Below are 24,621 nucleotides of genomic sequence, written 5' to 3'. Positions count from 1 at the left end.
ATCAGTGAACTACCAATTGTTTTATTGTCAGATCGAAAGAAAATTCGTAGTTTAGCTCATTACACTCACTTGGCTTGGGCCAATAACACTTGTCACAAAATCTTGAATCATTTTATCTGGCCAAAATATAAAAGTGAAGTTCCTAAATTTTATTGATCTTGATACACTTGTCAAGTGGTAGGATAACCTAATCAGAAGATAGCTAAGATTCTTCTGTAATATATTCCTGGATGTGAAGAACCATTTAGCAGAATAGTGGTAGACTATGTTGGCCACTTACTTAAGACCAAGTCAGGCATCGTGTTGACCATACTATGCGAGTCCGCAAGATTTCCAAAAGCAATTCCTTTGAGAAAAAGTAAAACTAAACCAAAAATAAAAGCTTTTAGAAACATTTTTTACACTTGCTGGTCTTCTCAGATCTGTTCAATCTTATCTAGGGTCAAATTTTATGTTTGTAATTTTCCAACAAGTTATACATAAATTAGGCATCCATCAGTATAAATATTTTGCCTATCACACTGAAAATCAATGGACATTGAAAAGATTTTCATCAAATTTGAAGAATATGATTCTGTCATATTGCTTTGATAAGGAAAAGATTGGGGTAAGAATGTGCATTTGCTGTTGTTTGCTATTAGAGAAACAGTTCAAGAATCATCAGGTTTTATTCCTTTTTAACTAGTATTAGGACACAGTGTCATTGAAGTTAACAAACGGGAAATTCCCTTCAATGTAGATTCCAACATGAATCTTTTTACATATGGCTCTGATTTCAAATATAAGTAGACCTTTGTACATGATTGATTAGAGTTTTGGTGTTTACTTGTGTTTGATTTTCTAAGTTGGAAATAGATTATTCGAATTAAAGGGCTAGTATCCTTTTAGAATTTAGAATGTTCCAGAAGAGAACTTTTGACCCACATCCTGGTGATTGTTTTGTCTTAGGTTTTTATATAAAGTTGTGGTCAACAAAAATATTCATTCCTCCTTTAAGATCAGTCTGTTGAATTATTTATTATTGTACTGAGATATGATTTGAGATAATCATTCATTCAGTCATATACAGGAATTGCCAAATGCCCATTGACGTTTTAGTCTAATCACTATTTTGTGATTATTGTGAATTCATTCAAAGACATTCTGAATAACATCATTTTCATTCATCAGTACTATTGATAGATCAGCCTATTCAAGACTATTGGTACATCAACACGTTCAATATTAAAACTCATTCGGAACACCATGTACCTTTGGACTTGTGATAGAAGATTTAGGATAATTTGGGATTTTATTCAAAATACTAAGTTCCTCTTAAAATTTTAATTTGTAACTATGAGAAATAAAATTATTTCTTGATTTTAATAAACTTATTGGTTTTTCTGACATGTCTTACTTAGTATAGGACTACGGAATCGTAACAGAATCTACTCAGTCAAAGACAAATTTCGTTGCGACAAAAATACAAAGGAAAGGAGTTTTCACAGTTAATCATTCAACCTGTGGTATCAAGCCCCCCTACCCCCACCCCCATGACGATGTAAATGATGGAATGCAATCTGACACTAGTGACTTTCGTTTAACCAGTCTTCGGAATTCAGAAATATTAAACGATCTGGACCTGAAACTTTCACATCTACAAGCACAGGAATAGAGCGGACTAAAACAGAGCCTACCCTGCCCCAACTAAAAGAAAATTTGTAACAAATGGAGGCGAGATGTCAATGATTGGTAAATGCAAGCACCTTGGACGACTCAGCCACCCGAAAGCACGATGAAGAAATACTTTAATAGTCATGTGTGTGAATAAGTACAAATATCTAATGGAATTGCACTTGGACAATCATCCAGTAATTGTTATTTTCGAAGTATCCTGAAGTAAATGCATTTGAAAGAGATCATATTTTAGAGGAACATACCACCAAATTGTGAAGGACAAGAAAATCAAAGATTGGAAGATTGTCACGTCATTTATTCAGCAGTGAGAATGATCCCATTAAAAATGTACACATTGGATTTGGATATATATATATATATATATATATATATATATATATATATATATATATATATATATATATATATATATATATATATATATATATAAAAGCTGCTTTTATTCTTTAAAGTTGATAATATTGTCCACGCCTTCTAACTACAGTTCATTGAATTAAAGCGTAGGATCGCAGTGCCGTCATTTCCTATGGTGCAGTAGATATCTTGAATTGAGACACCATTCACGAAAAACGCAAAATTCACTAGTTCACCAGGACTTCCCTGTAGGTGAATTTCTAGGTCATCTGACACTAAGACTTCCTGGACTCGTTGGGGGGACATCGGGACCCATTTGTTCACTTCACCATATATAAGGATCTCGTTCTTGCTAACAAAAGGTAGACAAAACAAAGTAAACTGCTTCATGCTCGACAAGGAAAAGCTGACGTTGTAAACAAGAATTATTTCCGTAAACAAATTACATATATGCAGAGCAAAAACAAAAATCAATAATAGGTCTCATGAATTCCGTGGAGGCTGATGTTCGATCCTTCCTGAGCAATTCGATGAATCATTGCTTTCGAATAACATGAAGTTCCACATGTCAAGTATGTCAACTTCGCATACGACTAAAGGCACCTTTTGACGCATGTCTTGTCAGGCATATTGTAGGAATTACGTTTATTTACAAAGGTGTACAAATTGTCTTTACAATTTAAACGAACCTAAATTGAATGAAGGTCGCTGATATAGTTAAGCAACAATTAGTGAGACACAAGCGCAAAATCTGCTGTAAAATGAAAAACGTCAACACAAGGCCACACCCGCTGAACCATCGCACCATACATGACCCTACTATGACTTTAAATGACTGTAGTAGTTGTAGTACTAGTAATAGAAGTAGTAATACTAATAATACGCTTTAGGTAACTCAGATACAATAATCTATTCTCTCTTTATGCCTCCAAGACAAAATTGGCGACAATAAAATGCAGTTAAAACAATTCACAAAGTCACGACAGCACATATAAGTAGACGGCATTAATTTTATAATTGTATAAAATTAAATTTCAGAACCTAATCCTTAAATAAATGTTCTTCGAAAACAAAAGTACAAAACTTATTCTTCAAGGCGCAATTTGCTTCTGTGGGAGATATTCATATATTTTAGTCTTTAACACCTTTCGATTTATTGTTTACTTAAAAATGTTTGGTAAAACATTCCATAAGATAGTACTGGAGTTGGCAAATGCTTTTTCAAAGTATTTGCTTTGGGCAATGACATTAAATATGGATGCTGAACAAATAAAATCATATCTCGGTATAAGCACAATTAGGAAATGATGATAGATCGATTCATTAAGATATTGATTTAGAGTCAGAAAAAATGACAGATCAGGCCATCAAAAAATAGGGGTTAAGACTCTACACGACGAATAGCGGTAAGAAAACGGTGAGAAAAATAGAAAATATGTTGCAAAGGAGAGTACATGAATGTCATATTATACGCCACCCCGTTTTTAATAAACTTATACAGTGGCCAAGTAAGGCATCGTTGACTCTGCAGATTATTTACCAACCGGTCTTCAAGAGCTCGACCTTTGAAGAAAGTGTGAGGTTTTGAACTAAATTTAATCTGTACAAACCATTAGTTTCTTAATGAACAAGAATATTTTCTTACTAGACTTACCATGGCCATAACGAATAATCATTCAACTTCATAATCTACAGGTTCTTTATTACCCTATGTGAAAATCATCCACATAGTTTAGTGAAGAAGCTTATTCTAGAACAAATGTTACTTTGCTAAACCCAAGAAATTTGTTACAATGGCCTTTATCTTTACCCCCCCCCACACACACACACACATACACATCCACCATCACCACCACAATCTCCACCAATCAATACCTCTCTGTCATATCTTAAGTGCAATTTACTCCACATATTTCAGCCTAGGGACATGCTCACCAACTTAATTTTGGTGCAGAAACAATTTCTTCTTTTAGTCCAAGTGAACTTGACCTTTGACATTTTGACCCTGAAATCGAATGGTTCTTCCTTATCATAAATGCAAGGCATTCGTAAATTTTGTTAACTGTTGACGATGAACAAGTCGAGTTATTTTGCAAAAACAAAATTGGTAACAGACAGACGGACAGACGCTGATTTGACGAACGGACAATATAATATCAAATTAAGCTCCACCTTATAGTGGGCGTATACAAATACAAATTTCTGGAATTTTGTATTAACTGCACTAATATGCTGATATTGAATGCATTCAACTAGGAGTTTATTTTATTTAAAGCAACCCAAGGCCCCATTTCATTTCTAAATAATTTATCCATGTCTGAAAATGTGGACCCAACGTGGTCACTTGTCACCTACCCAACCTGGAATATGGAACTTGTATACCACACACACGGAGCTTCTTTAGGACAATCTTGTAGTTTCAGCGGATTCTGCTCAGAGAAATTCATAGCCTCTAAGTGTCCTTCGTTGTAGCTGAAAACTTTCGGGGTTCCGAACTGGAAGGATGAAATCAATTTTGCAATGAAAATATTATCTATAGATCTATTAAATATATAATTTAATGTATTCAGTGAATCCTACTTAGTTTATCCCGACATTCATATAAAGTTTACATGTGTTTTTAAATATTATCATATAAAGAATTTATCGTTATACCTTGGCTGGGGGGAGGGGGGGGGCGAAGGGACGGGACGGGAAAGTGTTAACAGGAATCCTCGTTTCCGTCTTTCCATCCGACCTTACTGATTCTAAGCCTGTTGTAGTATATTGCACAAATTTGTTAACACAACTAGTTTCACAGTTTTCAAATGATCGCCATGAAACTTTATACATTTTACGCTGGAGATGTGAAGACGTACATGTCGAAAAATTACTCTTATTTGACTCTTTTCGCAAAGGTATTGTCAGTTTTCTCCTGCAGCTTATACTTTGTAAGACAGAATCTTTTGAATGTTGTTTGCCTTGCAGTTTTTTATGGATAGCTTTGAAACTTGATAAAATATTATGGTATCTTCTAAAGATGGAGATAGTGACAAATGTTAGTGCTACCATGATGATTTTTATAAGAGTTATTGCCCTTTGTGACTTGTATATATAAATAATATCTGTGTTAGTACAACTATTCTTGCAGTTGGTGAAACTTAGTATACAATATGAACATAATCAGAAGATATTCATGCCGATCATAGCCTCGCTCTATTTTCAGAAGAGTTATGCCCCTTTTTCAATATAGACATATCGCCAACATGAGGTAGGAGGGATATGCTGAAAAAATGGGGGTATAATTACATGAGCTAATTGTTTACTGTTCACCTAATAGGCTTTTAATCCAATTTTAGTGATATTTAAATGATAGCTCTTTGTCACGGCCTGATTTCAGAAATTTAACCAGTCTTGAGTTTTCTCGGAAAGGGATTGGTGAAGTGGTGATTCATTGTGTGCATTCTCTATATACAAAGAAAACATAATGTTATTATGAACTAATACAGCTTGACAAAGGGCACAAATATAACGTGTATTATTTCTACTCAATGTAATCTTGGAAAATAACAACAGGAACACATATAAAATCACGCACAATATAAATATATATTTATTGTGTACGTGTGTGCGCATATTTCTTACTGTCTGAATATGACATTAATAGGATTGGGTAGGAACGTTTCAACACAGTCCATGTTCAATTGGACAATTTGATGAAAATGATCACAAAACTAAAGATTTTTATATAAAAACTACTTAGATTACCTGAAATCCAGTATCCTGCGGAGTCAGAGGATACATCTCTGATAGATCTGCGGCAAGAATTATACCAAAGTAGTACCCCGAGATTTCTGTGTACGTCGTCCATATTTCACCCGCTGGACCAACCCCATCGTCAAACGCCAGCTGAAAATATAATGCACAAAGTCATAGTTTGTGCAAAGAAATGAAGTAGACTGTTTTCACTGTCTCTTTATACAATCAAATGTCTAGTTCCTTTCGCTTACTTTTGGAATTGCAGCATTTTGCATGAATACTGTGAGTTAAAGCTGCAATCTCAACTGGTTCACAGTTAGTAGCAAATTATCATAATTAAAAAACTACAAATTTTTCCATATCGCGCGCACGTGCGTGTGTGTGTGTGTGTGTGTGTGTGTGTGTAGTATTATGAACGCTGTATCACTGATATACCACAAGATGTGTAAATTTTTCATTAGCATCACATGGAACGTTTACACCTAACCGTTGAGACGTCCCAGGTTCTTTTAGGTTACTTGGTGCAAGTTAATTTTCTGTTCTTTTTTCGCTCACAATTTGATATCCCACCACTATTGGCATATCAAACTACTTTATAAAAACACTTAAAAAGCCATGTTAATTTTTAATATATATATATATATATATATATATATATATATATATATATATATATATATATATATATATATATATATATATATATATATATATACGAACACCATACTGGTGTACATATTGATTCCCATCTGTCATCTCATGCTGAGACATATTTCGCAATTTTATTATGTGCTATACCGCTGAAAGATTATATTCAATATTTTCTCCTCGATTTTTTATCTCACGCGGGTATCTTGGATTGATATAATGCTACTTACGCGATGCAGTTGTTTATCTATAGCGGTTGCGGGTCTTGACGGCTTCAAAATCAGACCATCTTGATTGCAACACCTGGAGAAAAAAAAGCCAATACCATATGTTCGATTATGAGTCATTTATCTTGCTTCAGGTTTGCTGTACCTGTCAGTGGTGTGCTTTTGAGTCAAATATCTGTTGAAAGATGTATGCAAGCAGTAAAATGAGCGAAAGGTGAACTCTGCTAGATCCAATAATATTTTTCACAAGTAAAACATTACGCTACATCGTGACTGGTATATTCGTGTTTCCAACAGTTAGAAAATACTACAGCGTGCAAGAGGTAAAACTTAAAAACTGATTTGTATTTCCTATGCTAGCAAATAAAGCCACGAGACCTACTGTTAATGTACAAAATTACCGATCTTTTGGAAGAGTTCAATGTTTTCGCTAGACTACTCATAAAACAGTGACGTGTTTCCGGATTACTGGAATCCTGATCCGATGATGTATATGAGCACATTAAGCAGCGACAGATACTTAAATTCACGTAGAATGCTTCACCAGTGCATAACATCTTATGTTATATTGTACATTCACGACATCGGTGCACAGTGTTCAGGTTTTTGTTATTTTTTCTCACGGTTTTTGTATCAGTTCTTTTAAACTCATACAGGCAGATCAGGTCTACTACACTCCTGTAAGCAGATTTGGTCTATTACACCCTTATAAGCATCTCAGCTCTATCCCATTCATATGATCAGGTCTGTTACACAACTATAGTCAAATGACGTCATCGAAAAGGACCATAGACCCCCAACAGGCAAACCAGATTTTGGATCTGGTCTATTCCACCCCAATAACCAGATTAGCTGTATTACATCCATAAAGGCAGGTCGTGTTCGGGGTTTGAAATGAAAGTCACACACACACACACACACACATACACACACAAGCATATATATATATATATATATATATATATATATATATATATATATATATATATATATATATATATATATAAATGCTTACACTGGTGCATTTTTATGGAAATAGTTTGCAGCATGATATTAAACAAGCACTTAGAGCTACAAACCGATGCAATACAATTATACAGCGTAACACAACGAATTAAAACAGCTTTATTTAACCAATTCAGGCCCATTATGGATAATAAATCATGGGGATGAAACTAAGACCGTAAAACATAAACGTTACTCAGTGGTACAATAAGCAACGAGAGGGTTCTGAATCTTTAGCTAGAGACCAACCCTCAACGAGTCGAATGTCTGATTTTAAATTATTTATTTATTTATGATTATGTTTTTGTGTAGTATGATTTGATAACAATCAGGATATTTGTTATTTTATCAGAGCTGTCGATTTGACCGAAACGTCACAAAAGGATAAGATGTTTACCTCATCAATAGGTTTGGATCTGTGGCACCTATCTTATCACTCGGGCCAACCGGTCCGGTACTGAGAGTGGCGACAGCGGACTGCAACACTATGTTAGGTTCGCTTTTTCCTGAGAAAAGTACATGAAAACAAAGAAACCTTTCCTCAGATTACTATGAGCACGAAACACTGCAGGACACCATAAAACATTGTCCTTTCATTTTGCATCATATCAAAGTTACAAGAAAGGCGATCTGATTTGCATTACTTTGATGAATATCTTGGCCAGCATTATACAGCATATATTGCCATTTTTAATTTATCACATAAATAGAAGATATCTAATGAGTATTGATTTGATATTACATAAATTTAATATAACATATTTACCCGTTTGAAATTATGATTATCATATTAAAAAAAATTAATAGAAATAGTTTAGCGAGAAAGAAGAAATAATTTCTTTTATTCTGACTCAGTCGCTTCACAGTTTATTTGTTGTGCGTACAAAAGTAGTCCCAGATGCTAGATGAATTAATAATGAGCGGTTTTTTAACCAGTAGCATTCAAAAGTAGATTTTTGTTTTAAAAATTATAATTCAAAGGGCAACTGTCCTTTCAATAATTAGAACGTTTGACACATGCATCATTTGTCAACAAAGGATGTTCAATGGAAATCAATGTAATGTCGCATAGTTTAGTTTGACTAGGAGCAGGTTAGACGAGTCCATTACTTGGATGTCGATGAAAGTGTCTACATTGTTTCTGCTAAGCATTCCATTTGTTGAATATTATTGTGAATTCATTGGTAGATGCAGAAATGCAAGATTTACTGCAATGTAGCTGTGACCAGATACCTGCATTATTTGATATTAGAACGGTATTAGACAAAGACAAATTTTATTTTGAGTTGCATCAGATAATAAGAAACATTAGTTGTTTTACCTCGTAACAATGCCGTGGTTTGATAACTTTCTGTCATTGTGAGACCGGTTTATGTGCATATACGTATGTGAAAAGAGGTGAAGTTATTTACTTATGTAAGTTAACGTTCAAACCACGCCTGTCATTAGGTGGATTCGATGTTACAGATATTCGCCATCTATCCATTGACCAATAACCTTAGTTTTAGTTGTTAGCCCAATGTTCGATTGGAAAATTGCCGTCTAAATGTTAATAGTAATAGTAAAGAAAAGTTCCAGAAGGAAAGTTAAGTAAAATTCCCACAATCTCAGCAAATCCTTCAAGAAAATTCTGCCCAAGAGTTTCAGGGGCTTATTTAAACGAATCAAAATCACATAAAGTGATATTTAACATGTTGTTGTATCAAACATATTAAACTGCGCACATTATAATGTGACAAAGTTTGTCAATGCATTTGCAGTTTATTTTCTATCCTCAAGGTGCTTGCGACTCGTTTAATGAACATTGTATCTCTCCTTTGCCATGTTTTGAATCAATTTGTTTTCTTTTACTTTTTGTTGGCTTTTTAATTTTCATCTTTCAGTGATTGATTGGCTCATCCTAACTCATGCATATAGCTAGTTCGCTCCACACTGCTAACACGTTTCTATAATTTTCTCAGTAGTTTTGTCTCGTATAGTTCATGTTGATTGTTTAGTCTCGCTTGTAGTTTCGCAATTTTTTTTAGTCGCTTACCCACATGTGTGATATATTGCTTTTGTGTCTGTTATGTACCTGTGTCAGAATGTTGTCACTCTACACATGATCGTTCTCGTCTACTAAGGTATGATGAAGTAACAAAAGTAACCTACATATTTGTTCGTTCTGTTTTGCCTTGATTTCTTTTTTGTACTTACCATATTTGTTCCCAGTCTGATTAGTCGTGGTCCAGAACGTGTCCTTGAATGGTGCCAATCCTAATGCATCAGCCAACATGGAAGAGATTCCAATGCGCCACTGATCGTTTCCGGGCTGGTAGTCCCCGCTCACTCGGGCCTAGAACAAACAGTAAGTCAGCTGTAAAGCACACCATCGAACATGGTTCTAAGTTTTCAGTATATCTTCCTGATTTTCGACGTTGATTGGAGCTAAATATGATATGAGGACAGATTGATAACAAATCTCGTTTGAAGACACCCCACCCCCATGTTACCTTTTACGTCGGATGCAAAGGGTTCATTGAAACTTGAAACACGGAAAAACTATGAAAGATAAACTATGTATCACTTTGTGAGGTGTTGGGCGTATTGTGACTGTATTATGGACGTATTATAGAAAGATACGGAATATAAAGTGGCATTATTTACAAACGTCAAATCCATATGCCATTGAAAACACAATATTTAGGACCACTTTCGAAGATTTAAAAAAAAAAACATTGCTGTTTGCAACAACTTTAGATTTCTATTATTGTAACGGTGGATGCCATCTAAAGTGTAGAAATATTAAGAGAAAAAAAGCTTTTGGGACAGTTAGCCTATAACAGTTAATACGGTCAATTATAAAGGTCTCTTTAATAACATGGAATAATAATTTTCTTTAAAATCTGGACAGCGAATGTACCTGCAATGACTATGTGGGACAATATTAGTCTCCTTTCTCATCATCAACTAACTTACTGAAGCTAGGATGTAATTATATATATCCAGAACGACAGCACACACACGAGAAAGGCAGTTCTTGATGTAGCCGCCATTACGATATGACGTGTATCTACACTGTAATGTTGTCCAAAAAAAGTCCTACCTGCGTAACTACAGGTATCTCTAATGACTGCATGGCGTGCCTGGGAAGGGACATACAGTACTGGATGGTCAGGTCATTTTTCCTGGCCCCGGCCCCCATCTGTAACAGCCATTCCCGGCCTAGGTAGATGTCGGATCTCGTTATGTTCATACTGTACTCGACATCCAGCCAGTCCTAGTGGTGTAAATACAGCATTGTAACGTGAAGGCAAAACAAAAACTGTATTCGTTTAATTACAGATTGACTAGGTTTTACTTTTTTAATCGAGGGACATGAACATTGATTCATACATAGTATATATGAATTTTCAATACAAATAATCAGGTTCCACTTTCACTTAATTTCTCATACATGTTCCTCAAAATGAGATTGTAAGCTTTATTTAGTTCTCACATTTATAGCGGTATATCAAGAACGAAGATTGAACAACACGTAAAATAAAATAAAAAACCAAAATTAATTAGATAACAACCGTCAACACAATTATTTTACTTTGCTTTGGTTTAAGAAAACGCGACACTATAATTAATTTAAATTTTTTGCACAAGACACAAACATTTCTAAGCATAAACCACAGGCATACCTCTTAGATGTCAACATTGTGCATAACTATTGTTATTTACAGTTACCTGCTCGTACATTATAAGCCCCCACTGCTTAGCATCTTGATAAAAAGAATCCCAGAAGGTCTGTAAATGTACGAATAATGCAATATTAGCATGACCTATAAATGAACGAATAACGCTATATTAGCATGACCTATAAATAGACGAATAACGATATATTAGCATGGCCTATAAATAGACGATGAACTATATATTAGCATGGCCTATTAATGGACGATGATTACTGTACTAGCATGGCCTATGAATGGACGATGAATGCTATATTAGCATGACCTATAAATGGACGATGAACGATATATTAGCATGGCCTATAAATGGACAATGAACGCTATATTAGCATGGCCTATAAATTGACGATGAACGCGATATTAGCATGACCTATAAATGGACGATGATCGCTATTATAGCATGGCATATAAATGGACGATGATCGCTATTATAGCATGGCCTATAAATGGACTATGAACGCTATATTAGCATTGCCTATACATGAATGATGATCGCATGGACTAGAAATGGACGATAAAAGCTACATTACCATGGCCGATGAACACTGTATTAGCATGGCCTGTACATGGACGAACACGCATATTGCTTGCTTCAATACATGATGACAACACGTGCAATATTGATTTTAAAAAAAGAGAAGATTCCTAACTAGATTGTTTTTAGTAAAATATATATTCAGTGAAACACTTGTATGAACATAATAATAAATACTCCTTTTAATTAATATTTACGAGCCAGTTTTCTGACCTCTCCCCGTTGCGCTATCTCTCTCTCTCTCTCTCTGTCTCTCATTTTGTTTTCAATTCAAATTTTCATAAATATTGTTTCATTTAGTTTAGAAAGATAATGTGTGGACTTCATGTTATTCCAACTACATAGTTTTTATATGTCACCTGATCCACGGGAATCGCTCTAGGAGGTTCTAGAAGGAATTTGAATTTACCGCCATTCTGAATCGCATATGTGGTTTTACTCGACCTGTGAATGAAAGAAAAATTAAAACATGATTTAGTGGACACTTTGATATAAGTACACCTCGTCATAAAGGACAAGTATCTTCTTAATTTCATTATAATTTTCAATATGTGCATAAAGGACACCTCTCTATAGCACAAATGTTTGTGGTCACTTAGTGTCCATTTTAGAGTTGTTTCAGACATATTTGCTTTGGAGTTATCGAAATTGAATTTGCTGCGTTAAATTTAAAAACTATACATGACAAAGAATAAATTGTGCAATTGTACGCCAAAATGATCTCAGAAGTCAACGATGTCTGCGTTAAATTAATACTTGTTTTTAAGACCTCGATATATATTGTATTATATTAGAGAGAAGGTTAAACTCGATATTTTTTAAACCTAAATATAATTACTAATCTGCAATAATGTCATATTTTGATGTCAGAGTAGATTTGCAATGTTCAGCTAATATTGTATTTCAGATCCAAGCGGGACGCAAACAACATACATTTTCTAATACTTTCATAAGAAACATATATATAGCAATAAATAAAATTGATGCTTTCTGGTCTTCTTCTTCTTCTTCTTCTAGGGTTTAACGCCATTTTTCAGCACAAGATAGGCTATACATGGCGGCCAGTATAACTGGTGAAGGAAGAACCCTGGAAAACCCAGGGAAGAACCTCCGACCCACGAGAAGCTACTGGCAGGCTTTTCCCACGTACCCACGCTAGCCGAGTCTTTCTGATGTAATGAGGAAATATAATCACATAAATTCATGGAGTATTTCGACCGCTCCTTTCCCACACTATACCCTCTTTAAAATCATGTTGCATTAAAATTATCATTTTATTGCCATGTGTTTCTAATGTAAACATATTTTGTACTGTTAGAAAATGCAACACCCGTACTATTCCATAAATATTCCATAGATGTCAAGGAATGGTACAAGACCAGATCCAAACACACCATTGTCTTGCTATCGTGTGCTTGACGATTTAGATCATGTTTGTTTCAATATTTAGAGTGTAGATCCCACACCGCTAATTTCAAGTGGAATGATCCATCTTTATTTCCCGTGTGTGTCCAACTGTCTGCCAATACTACAGCAGTTGCTTTTCTTTTTTCTGTTTATTTCTAAACGAAACTCACCAGTATCTATTATGGGCAGCAATTGGTAGATCCAGTGCATTCCAGACATAACTGAAAATAATATTTATTAGTATTGCAATACATTGTTAGGGTGCTATTCTACAATATGTTTCCAAATAATAATGATTTATTCTTCCAAGATATATTTATCATAAAATTGGAGTTATATGAGACATTTCTCGAATAAAAATTAGCAGTACACAAACACATATACAAAGATTCAATCAACCATAACATTACGCAGATATACCGCCAGTAAATGTTAAGTGATCAATTTGTTTAAATTGTCTTACGATAAAACGCGTTTTGCTGTAATTTTTAATAATAATAATAATAATAATAATAGTGGTAGGATCAAAGCACAGGCCAGAGAGCTCATGTTAATTCTCAAATAAATGTTTTGTATTCATACAATAGACATTTCATTTTGGAGTCTCTATTATATATGTGAGTCTTTCTTTAGAACATATCTGCCCTGTTTTTTGTGTGTTTCTATGTTCTTTCTTTGGATGCGTATTTGTTTGTTTCTGTGTGTCTAGTTTGTCCCTATCAATCCTTTGTCCATATAACTGCATTTCACCCTATAAATAATGTTGACCCCATGACGTCACCAATGTTCAGTTACCCTTGTCGTTAAAGTGGTCCACCATATTAAATTCCCACCGTCGTTATATTTGTATTCACCTATTTTAACATTAATGTCCCATAGTCGTTATATTCGTGTTCACCGATTTTAACATTAATGTCCCATTGTCGTTATATTCGTGTTTACCAATTTTAACATTAATGTCCCATTGTCGTTATATTCGTGTTTATCTATTTTAACATTAATGTCCCATTGTTGCTATAATGGCCTCATGTACTGCTAACATACACTGATGTACTGATGACTGCAATGTCGGATATTTAAACAATGCTTCCATCTATATGTCTTTCATTACCATCATCTTCCCTGTTTGGTTTTAGATTTGAATCTTACCGCAAACCGTCTGGGAAAATACCTTCCATGGCTACCCATGTTGTAACGCCACCATACTCATCTTTTGGGTAGAACCAGGAGTCAAACTGGAAATATCTGTAAATGAAAGAGACTAAATTTTAAACCACTGCAATATTTTAACTTATTTCTTTAAAGAGGAAACAAGCTTCACGGAACCTGGTGTCTTGCATTTGTCTGTATGCTTGTCTGTATAGTCGCTTCTTCTGTCTTTTAAATCTTTAAAATTGCTGGTGACGCATGCATATATATATACAGAGAGAGACAGACAGACAGAGACAGAGAAATAGATAAACATGCATACATACATGCATATATGCATACATACATATATACAGACACATGCATACATACAAACATGCATACATACATATATACAGACACATGCATACATACAAACACGCAAACATTCACGCACACATGGACACATAATGCATACATACATGTATGAACACACACATACATACATACATCCATACATACATACACACACACATACATACATACATACATACATACATACATACATACATACATACATACATACATACGATATAATTAAATATTGTAATTAAATGCTAGCATGATCAACTGTGACGCAAAATGTTTTACACGTCGATAAAAAAGTTAGTGATCACCTGTATGGAATATTTTCGACGACGGTATATTTTCTGACGTCGATCATTGTCCGTTCGTATGTTGTGTTCGTCTCTGTGTTGTAGTAGTAGAAGGCACCTATAAAAAATACATCAAGACATTGTTATTTCACCTGGCACCATTGGAACTGGATGAGTCGAAATAGACAATGCTCTCTCTCTCTCTCTCTCTCTGTATATATATATATATATATATATATATATATATATATATATATATATATATATATGCATGCAGGCATAGCCTGTTGGGCTACCTGTCTCCTAGTTTTGAAATAAATTTCACCCCGGTTCAATCTTCACCTAACTGATCGGAATTCTTACCGTTATGAGCATATTACCTGTGTATTATTGAGTGAACGATTCCTTACTCTATGAAGATTTTGGTCATTGTGTTATTAACAACATTGTGATCTTTCAATATATATATATATATATATATATATATATATATATATATATATATATATATATATATATATATATATATATATATATATATATATATATATATATATATATCAACGTTTGATATGTTGAGGTTGCTGACTGCGTGATGTTGTCCACGATTATATAGATGAAACTGACACTTGCAGTAATATTAAGAAAATGTAATTAAGTTAAAACAGAATATAGTGATGATTCGAATTCAGGATCTTTTCATACCATTATCAGTCCAATACCCCAGGTAATTGATGGTCAGATCAGATTTTCTGTAGGATCCATCCTTATCGTAATAGAACTTCATCAGTCTTCCCCATTCACTGAAGGCCTTTGGTTCAAGAAGAAGAGAAACGTTTATAGGCAACATAAATTATTCCGATATGCCGTTACGGTGTATATTCCCAATGTTTTTGTTTGTCCTAATAAAGTTTTCCTGTGACCTGACCTTTGCCATAAATATTCTAGTAAACACGTTTTCACATTGATAGCTGAATTTAATGCAGCAAAAACAGTGTCAGAATCATTATTTGTCTTTACTCCTTAGATATACATTTTTAAGTCTTTATGTGATCTCATTTAACGATACACTTCAATGAAAGCCGTTAATGAAGGAGAGAGTTGTCTCTTAGGAGAAACAGTGGTCGATATATTCGGACAACATTTTTTAATTAGAAAGGACTTATGTTGAGTTCAATGTTAACGCTAAAAAATGGTGAAAATTGAAATAAAGTATCTCATGTTGTGGAAAAATTCAAATCTGGTTGATTCAGAGAATATTAAAACAGAAACTGAAATTCATCTTCAATACTGCTTAGTTATTTGTTCCATTATTAGGTGTTATTATTGCACATATTGAAAATAGATTATATTTTGTATATTAACCCAAATAAAACAGTAGTCACATGTTACATTCATATCTCTTTAGGCTGAAATTGTCCTCTTAAATTCACGATTTGTAACCTATATAGCACATTGTTGAACACGTGACTTGTAGATCTGCAGCTGTAATTCACTATCAGTCTAGTACAAGAAACTAGCAAAATAAGCTGACGCACGTACGTTTACTTGTGTACCCTTGCAGTACGATGATGTAACTCAAACAGGCTTCTTGCTTGATGAGATTGTCCTAATACTTTCACTTTTCTGACGGTGATTATATGCTTCTTCCTTCTTTAAAAACATATTTTAATCAAATATTAAGGAATAAACGTGGATAACATAAAACGTTTTGAAACCTTCAGAAATGTCTCTGCGAAGTGCACAAAGTCGGTACTCAAAATGACAAAGAGTGGAAAATTCAATTACAATCGTGCTATCGGACAAAAAGATTGCGTCACCTACCCGATTGACACCATCCGGGCTGTAGAACAGGATTGTCTCATATACATAATTTTCTGGCACAGTATTAACTCCGCCCATGATTCCCCAGTGTACGCTATTTCCTGTAACGTCATGGTATAGCGAAGCTGCCATGAACTGATTGAAGGGAGCGATAATTATTGCATCACTGCCAGAGTCAAACAGCACAAGCGGACCACCGATGATTCCGTAATTAAGTGTCGCGTCCGGAGACTTAAACCTTTAGCAGAAAAAGTAAACACTTGTATTGATAAGGTACTGGGTTGTCAATGAAAATATGAAAAACGTATTATTTTTATAAAAAATTCCGATGACATATCGATTGTTATCTTTCTGTGTTGTAGCAGGTTACATCAATCAACATCCTAGTTATTGTGTATCTTATGGTGAGATGATAGACTGACGGGTATAAATGTTACTGATAACTTTTGAAAGCCGTACAGAAAGGACATAAAAGTGATATTGGTATTTGCTTATATCTTCAATAATATTAAATTTCGATGTGAACGGCAGCAACAGTAACAAGAATAAAAGCAGCTAAAACATATACATCAATTACCAATTACCAATTACCATCATCAATGGATCATGATTGCCATTTATGAGAGAGAGAGGGGGAAGGGAGAGAAGAAGAAGAGGAAGAAATAAAAAATTATTCCAGAAGAAGACAAAGAACATACATAAATCTCATGATCTGTTTTTATTGAAAACTGTTAGTAACTGCTCTACATGATGCGCCAACAAAGACATTAAGAACAATACTTGCATAAGTATGTATATCAATTAGAAGAATCGCTCTCGGAAACATAACCAAGTAATTAAGAGACAGGGTGGTTGTAAATACTAGAAGGTATAAAGAAGAGTAAACACACCTCCCCCATTTCATGTGCGTGTCGCCAACCATGTTCCCACCAAAGGAGACATAGCCGAGGCTGGTATTTCCAGAGCCAACACCGAACGACGGAAACGAAGAAATAACGCTATCAAATTCGCCGCTGGTCGTTCCCTGTACTTGTGCCTTGAAGTTCTTCAATGATGGAAATTGAACAAAATTTCAAAATATATTATAATTCGCAATTACATACACGTTTAGGAAATGTTGTATTTGGCATATACTAACCTCTACCAGACGGTTAAGATCTGTGACTATCTATGCTGAAATGATGTTATATCTATTAAGTTTTAGTAATAACAGGAACATGATGCAGACAAAGAACGCTGTTTCATTTGCATACACAAGTTCAAAACACAGATTTAAGTTTTATCATGTTTTACATTCATCCTCTCAAAATTAAACAAGACTGCGCCACAAACACATGCTTCAGGAAACAGACGCATCGTGTGAATGATTAAACTTTTCTTGACCTTTGATAGATATGGCTGGAGGCAATTCGCTAACCATAATGTTTGCAAAATTAGTATAACTGGCAAAATATCGGACCCCATAAGTATGCCATTTCGCTTTGTATGTGTGAGATATCATTGGCTAAGTGGCTGCTGACACTTAAACAAACACTTATATCCGCGTACCTGTGCAAAAATGACAAAGTTGTCATACACTTTGATAGTGGCATGGAAGCTGACATTGATGGATGGCACTTGATACTGAAAAGTTAACCCATTCCAGTTCCCGAGCTTATCAACACCACTAACACCATTTGTCTCCACAAGTTTCAGCCCCTGTCCACCAATTTGTTTTGTTCCGGACGAGTATATGTACGTGTCTGCACTGGTAAGCCACGTGTCTTGGTCGACACCTATCGTATACGTCCCATCCGTGTACATCGTTATATGTAGCTTCGGATTCGCAACTGAAACAACACAAGGTGCTGATTGGAGAAAAGTGAAATGTAATGCGTATTAAATACGGTGTATATGACAAAATATCAATGAGATTAAATGTTAATCATAATACGAAAGAGAATGTTGTCAAATGCGATACTTGAGATTTGTTTGGGTTTATTTTGTTCAAGCGCAGTAATTTTTTTAATTTGTGTCAATATTTCAGAAATTAACACGTTATAAGTAGCTGTACGAATATCTTACAATGTTATTGTGCCATGATAGTCAACCATAACAGTTACCGATTTATTTCTTCTCCAAGCCAACACATATTTTAAGTACAGGAAATAAATTATTGTACAAATTGATCAGAGAAACTGGTCTAAGCGCTTTAAGCTCTCAAAGAGTCGTTGTCAAAAGAAAAATGAGAAAACATAGAGGAGCATAACAAAGTAAACACAAATGAAAACCTTGAATTAACAAAACCTTGAACATCTATTGCTTAATATCAAGTAATGAAACCGCAGATTATATCCCAAATAATTTATTGTATCTTTATTAATAATAATAATAATAATAATAATAATAATAATCCCAGCAAGAACGACAAAAAGAAATAACGAATTAAATAAACCATATGTATGCATGTATTTCGTAATGTTTTACGCCACCTTAACACAAAAGTAACTATGTTGTACCAATTAAAAGTCAAACTAAAAAATTGTAAAAATGAATTCCTCAAAACTTTAGACCGTTAAACCCCTCCAACAACTGTCGAATTAAGTGCAAGAAGATAAAATACAAAGGCTAAAATGACTTTAACAGATACTGAGTGTATTTTATTTTATTTGCGTGTGGGAGCTCATTTGGATTCTTTTTGAAGCCGCTTGATTTCAGTTTTCTTAGATAGTGTGTCCAAGAAAGATTTCTTTCTCTTTCCTTGTTTCAGAACTCCAGTACCGGCTGTGGGCAATTATAACAAGTATAATATAGCTATAGCTAAAAAGAAATGTTCTGCTACAAACTCCTGCCATCCAAATTTTTCATCAAATCAAATCTATGAAGATTAATTACACTGGACAACAAATTTTTACAAAAGTCATGTTACTGAAATAAAATTAGTCAATTCTTATCAATTTTTATGTGCTGAACACGAATATGACAGTCAAATTGCAAAATTGGCTCTAGTTTTTTTGTAATCTGCAAGAAATTAATGTTTACATAACGAAATGCATTCCAATAGTAAAAGGTCAACTGTAATAGCCTACCTATAAAAAATCAAGTCATTGACTACATCTTAGATTTCTTCGCCTGTCTCTTGTACAGCTGTTCGGGAGCATCTCTGAGGAGTGTCCAGCTGCCTTAAGTTATCGTATGTCTCTTTCATGTGGACAGCATACGCTACTGGAATAGATGGAAGAATGTTTCCATTGTGCAAAAGCACAGCCTTGAGACTCAGTTTCGAAGAGTCCACAAATAGTCTCCATTCTTGTGGGTCATGAGTGATTTTTAAAGCATTCATGAGGCCCTCAATATCGGAACAGAATATCAGATTACTTTCCTTTCTGAAGAAAGGCTCCAATTGCTGGTGGCGCTTTCGATATGCAGTAATTGTGACATCTTCTTCTAGAAGATTCCATTGTTGGAGTCTTGATCCTAGCAATTCTGCCTTGTTCTTTGATAAGTCCAAATCACGAATCAGGTCATTTAGTTCTTCCTGTGTTATTCTGTGTGGGGTTGATGATGCACCACAGTGAAAATCTGGATCACTGCATGCTGATGGACCAGGAGAAGAACAGGTCGACTCACCTTTGTCTTCGTCAGATGAATCAAGAGAATATTCTGCTGGAGGTTCTGGAATAGGAAGTCCCTCACCATGTGGAACTGGTCTCAATGCAGACGGAATGTTTGGGTAGACTATTCTCGACTTCTTTCGCTTCGTTATTCCGCCGGAAAGAGGAGGAACCAAGCAGAAGTAACAATCATTTAGGTGGTTGCTTGGTTCTCTCCACACCATTGGGACTGCAAACGGCATTGATGACCTTTTGCAATTCAACCACTGTGAAAGCTGTGTCGTACATGTAGCACAGCATATATGCGGAGCCCAAGGCTTGTCTTGGTCACCAACCTTGCATCCGAAGTAAAGATGATATGCCTTCTTCACTTGAGAATTGATACTTTTCTTCTGGTTGGCAAATGTCACTTCCCCACAAATATAGCAAAAATTGTCCGCGGTATTAACACACTTTCGAGGCATTACTGTTCTTTATTGTACGTAAATGGATAAAATAATAAGTTTTATGTAACAGTAGCTTGAACTGTCTCGCACAACGTCTAAAATATTTTAAATGCTGAACCTATCTGATTGGGCTTTATATAGTACACTGCTTACGTCAGCTTCAGCAGCCGCCTGGCATTAGTATAATAGGCCTACACATGTATAGTACACTGCTGACGTCAACTTACTTCAGCAGCCGCATGGCATTAGTATTGCATTGCATCAGAAAATGATGCAATCAACTGTGGATGATGTGAGCATGATGGTATTATGCAATGTTACATCATTATTCCGGATGTTGCTGCAGTCCTACTGGAGAAATTTACACAGTGAAACATAGAAAATGAGGTATATGAATATCTTCAAAACGAGAGCCAATACAAATTTTTCACGGTTATATTCGTGTTCGGCACACCAAAATACTACAGATTAGGGCCTTTTCAAGTCAGTAATGATTTCACTGTTGACCAGTGTTATTTTGTGTAGTTGTTCGGTTTTTCGGACATATTCAAGACCTGCAAATATTAAAAATGATGAGATAAATCACAAGTGATGGTTTGCATGTTTCGTTTGAACCATACATGTTCACTTTCTCGCTAGAGAACGTCTGTCTCTATCATATGTTGACATGTTTTACACCTTTTATCACCACAGGCCCATATGTGCCAGTATGGTCTTGGCTTGTGACTGCCGTAAATATGTGTCAGTATGGTCTTGACTTGTGACTGGCGTAAAGATTTGCCAGTATAGCATAGGCTTGTAGCAGGCGTCAAGATGTGCCAATGTGCCAGTATGATATAGGCTTGTGACTGGCGTAAAGACGTGCCAGTATGATATAGGCTTGTGACAGGTGTCAAGATGTGCCATTATGATATAGGCTTGTAACAGGTGTCAAGATGTGCCAGTATGGTCTAAGCTTGTTACTGGCGTAAAGATGTGTCAGTATGGTATAGGTTTGTGGCAGGTGTAAATGTGTGTCAGTATGATTTTGGCTTATGATTAGTAAAGAAACTGCAACTTAGTATGAAACACAGACAACATGATAGTGTTAGGGATCCCCAGGCGACAGTTGGGTTAGAAATGTTAAAATGAAGAATTAGATTATTTAGTTTTTGTGCAGTTTTTGAGGCATTCAATTTTAAATCTGTGTGGGGTTCGTGGGTACAAACTGCTGAAGGAGTAAGTCAGTACTGTAGTTGTGCACGGTGCGTGACAGTTTTGCTGTACTATTTTCCAGGTCCAGTGCAAACGTTAGTACATATTTTCGCACTACAATTCTGTCGTTGTCAGCGTCACACGTAACCATTAAGATTGCCAAATGGGCTAGGCTTGCAACAAATTTGTAGCTTGCGATGATTAACTTCTTTTGTTTGGGAGCAGGCTAAACGAATGGGGTGTTCCCATAAGAAATTGAAGGTTTTAAGTCATTTCCTTGCGACGTTAAGCAGTCCAAGTTTATCTGTGAAACGAGAAGCTTGATCCGAGATCAGTAAAAAGTATTTTGCTCTTTAAATTATCCAAAAGACGAGGTCTGGAGAATTTGAGGGACACGGAAAGTGAGATTCGGCTTCGTAGAAATGGGAGCGAGTCCCGGAAAAGCACAAGGTATTGACTCAATCACACACAATGTGTTCATTGGTGTATGTTTGCAATTATTTGTTGAATTAATTCGTTTTAAATTCATACTTAAATTTCCCTTGAATGCAGAAGTTAATCGTGCATTCCTTGTCTTGAATGTTATACGATTCAGGTATTGTAAGAATTTCATACATTATCTCATTGGTATGAATGTAGTCGGATTTAGTGGCTTGTATGTAACAGAAATTATGTATTGTAGGGGTTTAATGCATTACTTTGCTACAAATAATGAGAATTAATGTATTTGCCTTAAACGATATGTAGTATGTATGCTTAAAATTGATTTTACTGTGTTTATCTATGTCAAATAATCTGTCTCTGTCGCTACCTCTGTCTGTCGTAGAAAATGAACTTACATGATAGATTTCCATGTGACATAAGAATGAAAGTAACCAGAAGTACAAGAGGCCGCTGCAAAACTGCCATTACAGTTGGTATGATCCAGGACCCGTCACCGAGGTTGTATAATCAAGTACGCAAGTACTTGTACCAGGTCAGTAATGTTATCAAAGTACTCTCGAGGCCGAGAAATTCCACCTATCTGTAAAAAGGCAAAGTACAAAATTTCATTCGTTTGATTTAAGGGCATCCTGAATACCATTTGCCACACCGTTTTCTTCACGACCTTGAGATTGATGAAACAATACATTTTAGCTGTGAGGCGACAGAAAGTTAATAATTAAAATTTCAGTGAGGAGTCTCGAAATGGATTTCTCTGTGTTAGTCGAACTACATGTGAAAATGGACGTACAGACGCAAGCAATTTTAAAACTTCAGATATTACTTTGGTTTGATTTTTTTCACTTATAAAAATAGCTTATACTAAATCGTATTTAATGCACTACTGCGTAATAATCTCATGTTTTTGTTGTTATCAGAAATGAAAAGGTTGGGAGGTGGAGTTGACATTCTAGTATTGGACTGCTTTTATTTCAACAACTAATTCACATTTTTCTGATGCTGTAACTACTGCTTTCAATTTTATTTGCTGCGTGAGGTTTATATTCAAGGTCATATACACTGACTTCATACGTGTGATGCATAAACAAGCTATGCTATACTGGAATAAGGTAGAGACTGACTTCATTATTTTCCACCCACGGTGCAAGTAAGCTGGTAGAATCCTTTACGTCGCACCAGTAAGACATTTTTGCCAGTATGGCCGTACTGTATGGCCGTACTGGACACACGGGATGGGTGTGGGGGTACGTTTCCATTCCAACCTTGCACTACCCTTTTTTAACCATACAAATGCGTGTGACGGTTTCAGAGTAGGATTCGAGCTAAACTGTTCGAAAATGTGTATAAAGATGTATTTTTGACCCATATAATTCCAGCATAAAATCATGTATTTATTTACAAGCTATAAAGGTATGACGTTTACTCACCTGTCTGTCGCTGCGCTCCGATCGAATCTGTCGTACGTTACGCTGAGTCAGATGAATCCATTGATGTTATCAGCTTTTATCAAATAGTCAAGCTTAAACACGCGTCTTCTCACTCGGATGATGCTCAGTTTGAAGATTGGAGACTTATATACCTGAGTTAAAATGTTGATATATAATACCGTTTATTTGTATACAGTTATTATCAGTACATTATGCAGGGCATTTCCCTCATGTATTAGGAATCAATATGCCTATACAAGATGCCCTTTGGGGAGTTAGTCACCTCTCATGAACACTGATTTTCCCAGTGGCAATGAAATTAGAACATATATAGATAAATAAAAACTTTAATCGAAGGAGATAAGGTTATTAGCGACGGCCCTATCATGAACTCAGAGAAGAAATCAAATAAGTACCGCCTCACAAAATCATCTGCACCTTCAAGAGAACCAAATATTAGTTGTAAAATCTTATACATTTGGGAGAACATGGCGTGCATTCAAAAATAATTATATTTTAATTTTAGATAGAGTATCGGTAAAGTCGGAACTGATCGGAGGCAAAGTATTGTGAATCCCATGCTATACACGAACATTTGA

General features: G+C 35.2%; 1 protein-coding gene across 1 annotated transcript; it reads right to left on the bottom strand.

Annotated features, from left to right (window-relative positions):
• Positions 1-2,095: 2,095 nt before the first annotated feature.
• On the bottom strand, positions 2,096-24,154 carry LOC149796884 (uncharacterized). Its single transcript, XM_089960296.1, has 18 exons — positions 24,023-24,154; positions 22,991-23,175; positions 18,467-18,747; positions 17,809-17,963; positions 16,919-17,156; positions 15,800-15,905; positions 15,116-15,212; positions 14,460-14,555; positions 13,481-13,531; positions 12,263-12,347; positions 11,364-11,423; positions 10,735-10,908; positions 9,846-9,984; positions 8,047-8,155; positions 6,648-6,720; positions 5,779-5,919; positions 4,387-4,526; positions 2,096-2,383 (listed from the first exon to the last, which is right to left on the bottom strand). The coding sequence occupies exons 2-18, from the start codon at positions 23,058-23,060 to the stop codon at positions 2,152-2,154; spliced, it is 2,247 nt and encodes a 748-aa protein (XP_089816422.1). The 5' UTR covers positions 23,061-23,175; positions 24,023-24,154; the 3' UTR covers positions 2,096-2,151.
• Positions 24,155-24,621: the final 467 nt, after the last annotated feature.

The sequence above is a fragment of the Sinohyriopsis cumingii genome, chromosome 6 (assembly GCF_028554795.1).
Source record: "Sinohyriopsis cumingii isolate HCF-2022 chromosome 6, ASM2855479v2, whole genome shotgun sequence".
NCBI classification, from domain to species: Eukaryota; Metazoa; Mollusca; class Bivalvia; order Unionida; family Unionidae; genus Sinohyriopsis; species Sinohyriopsis cumingii.
Note: the sequence above shows the minus strand (reverse complement) of the source record. Positions and strands in the feature narration are given on the sequence as shown.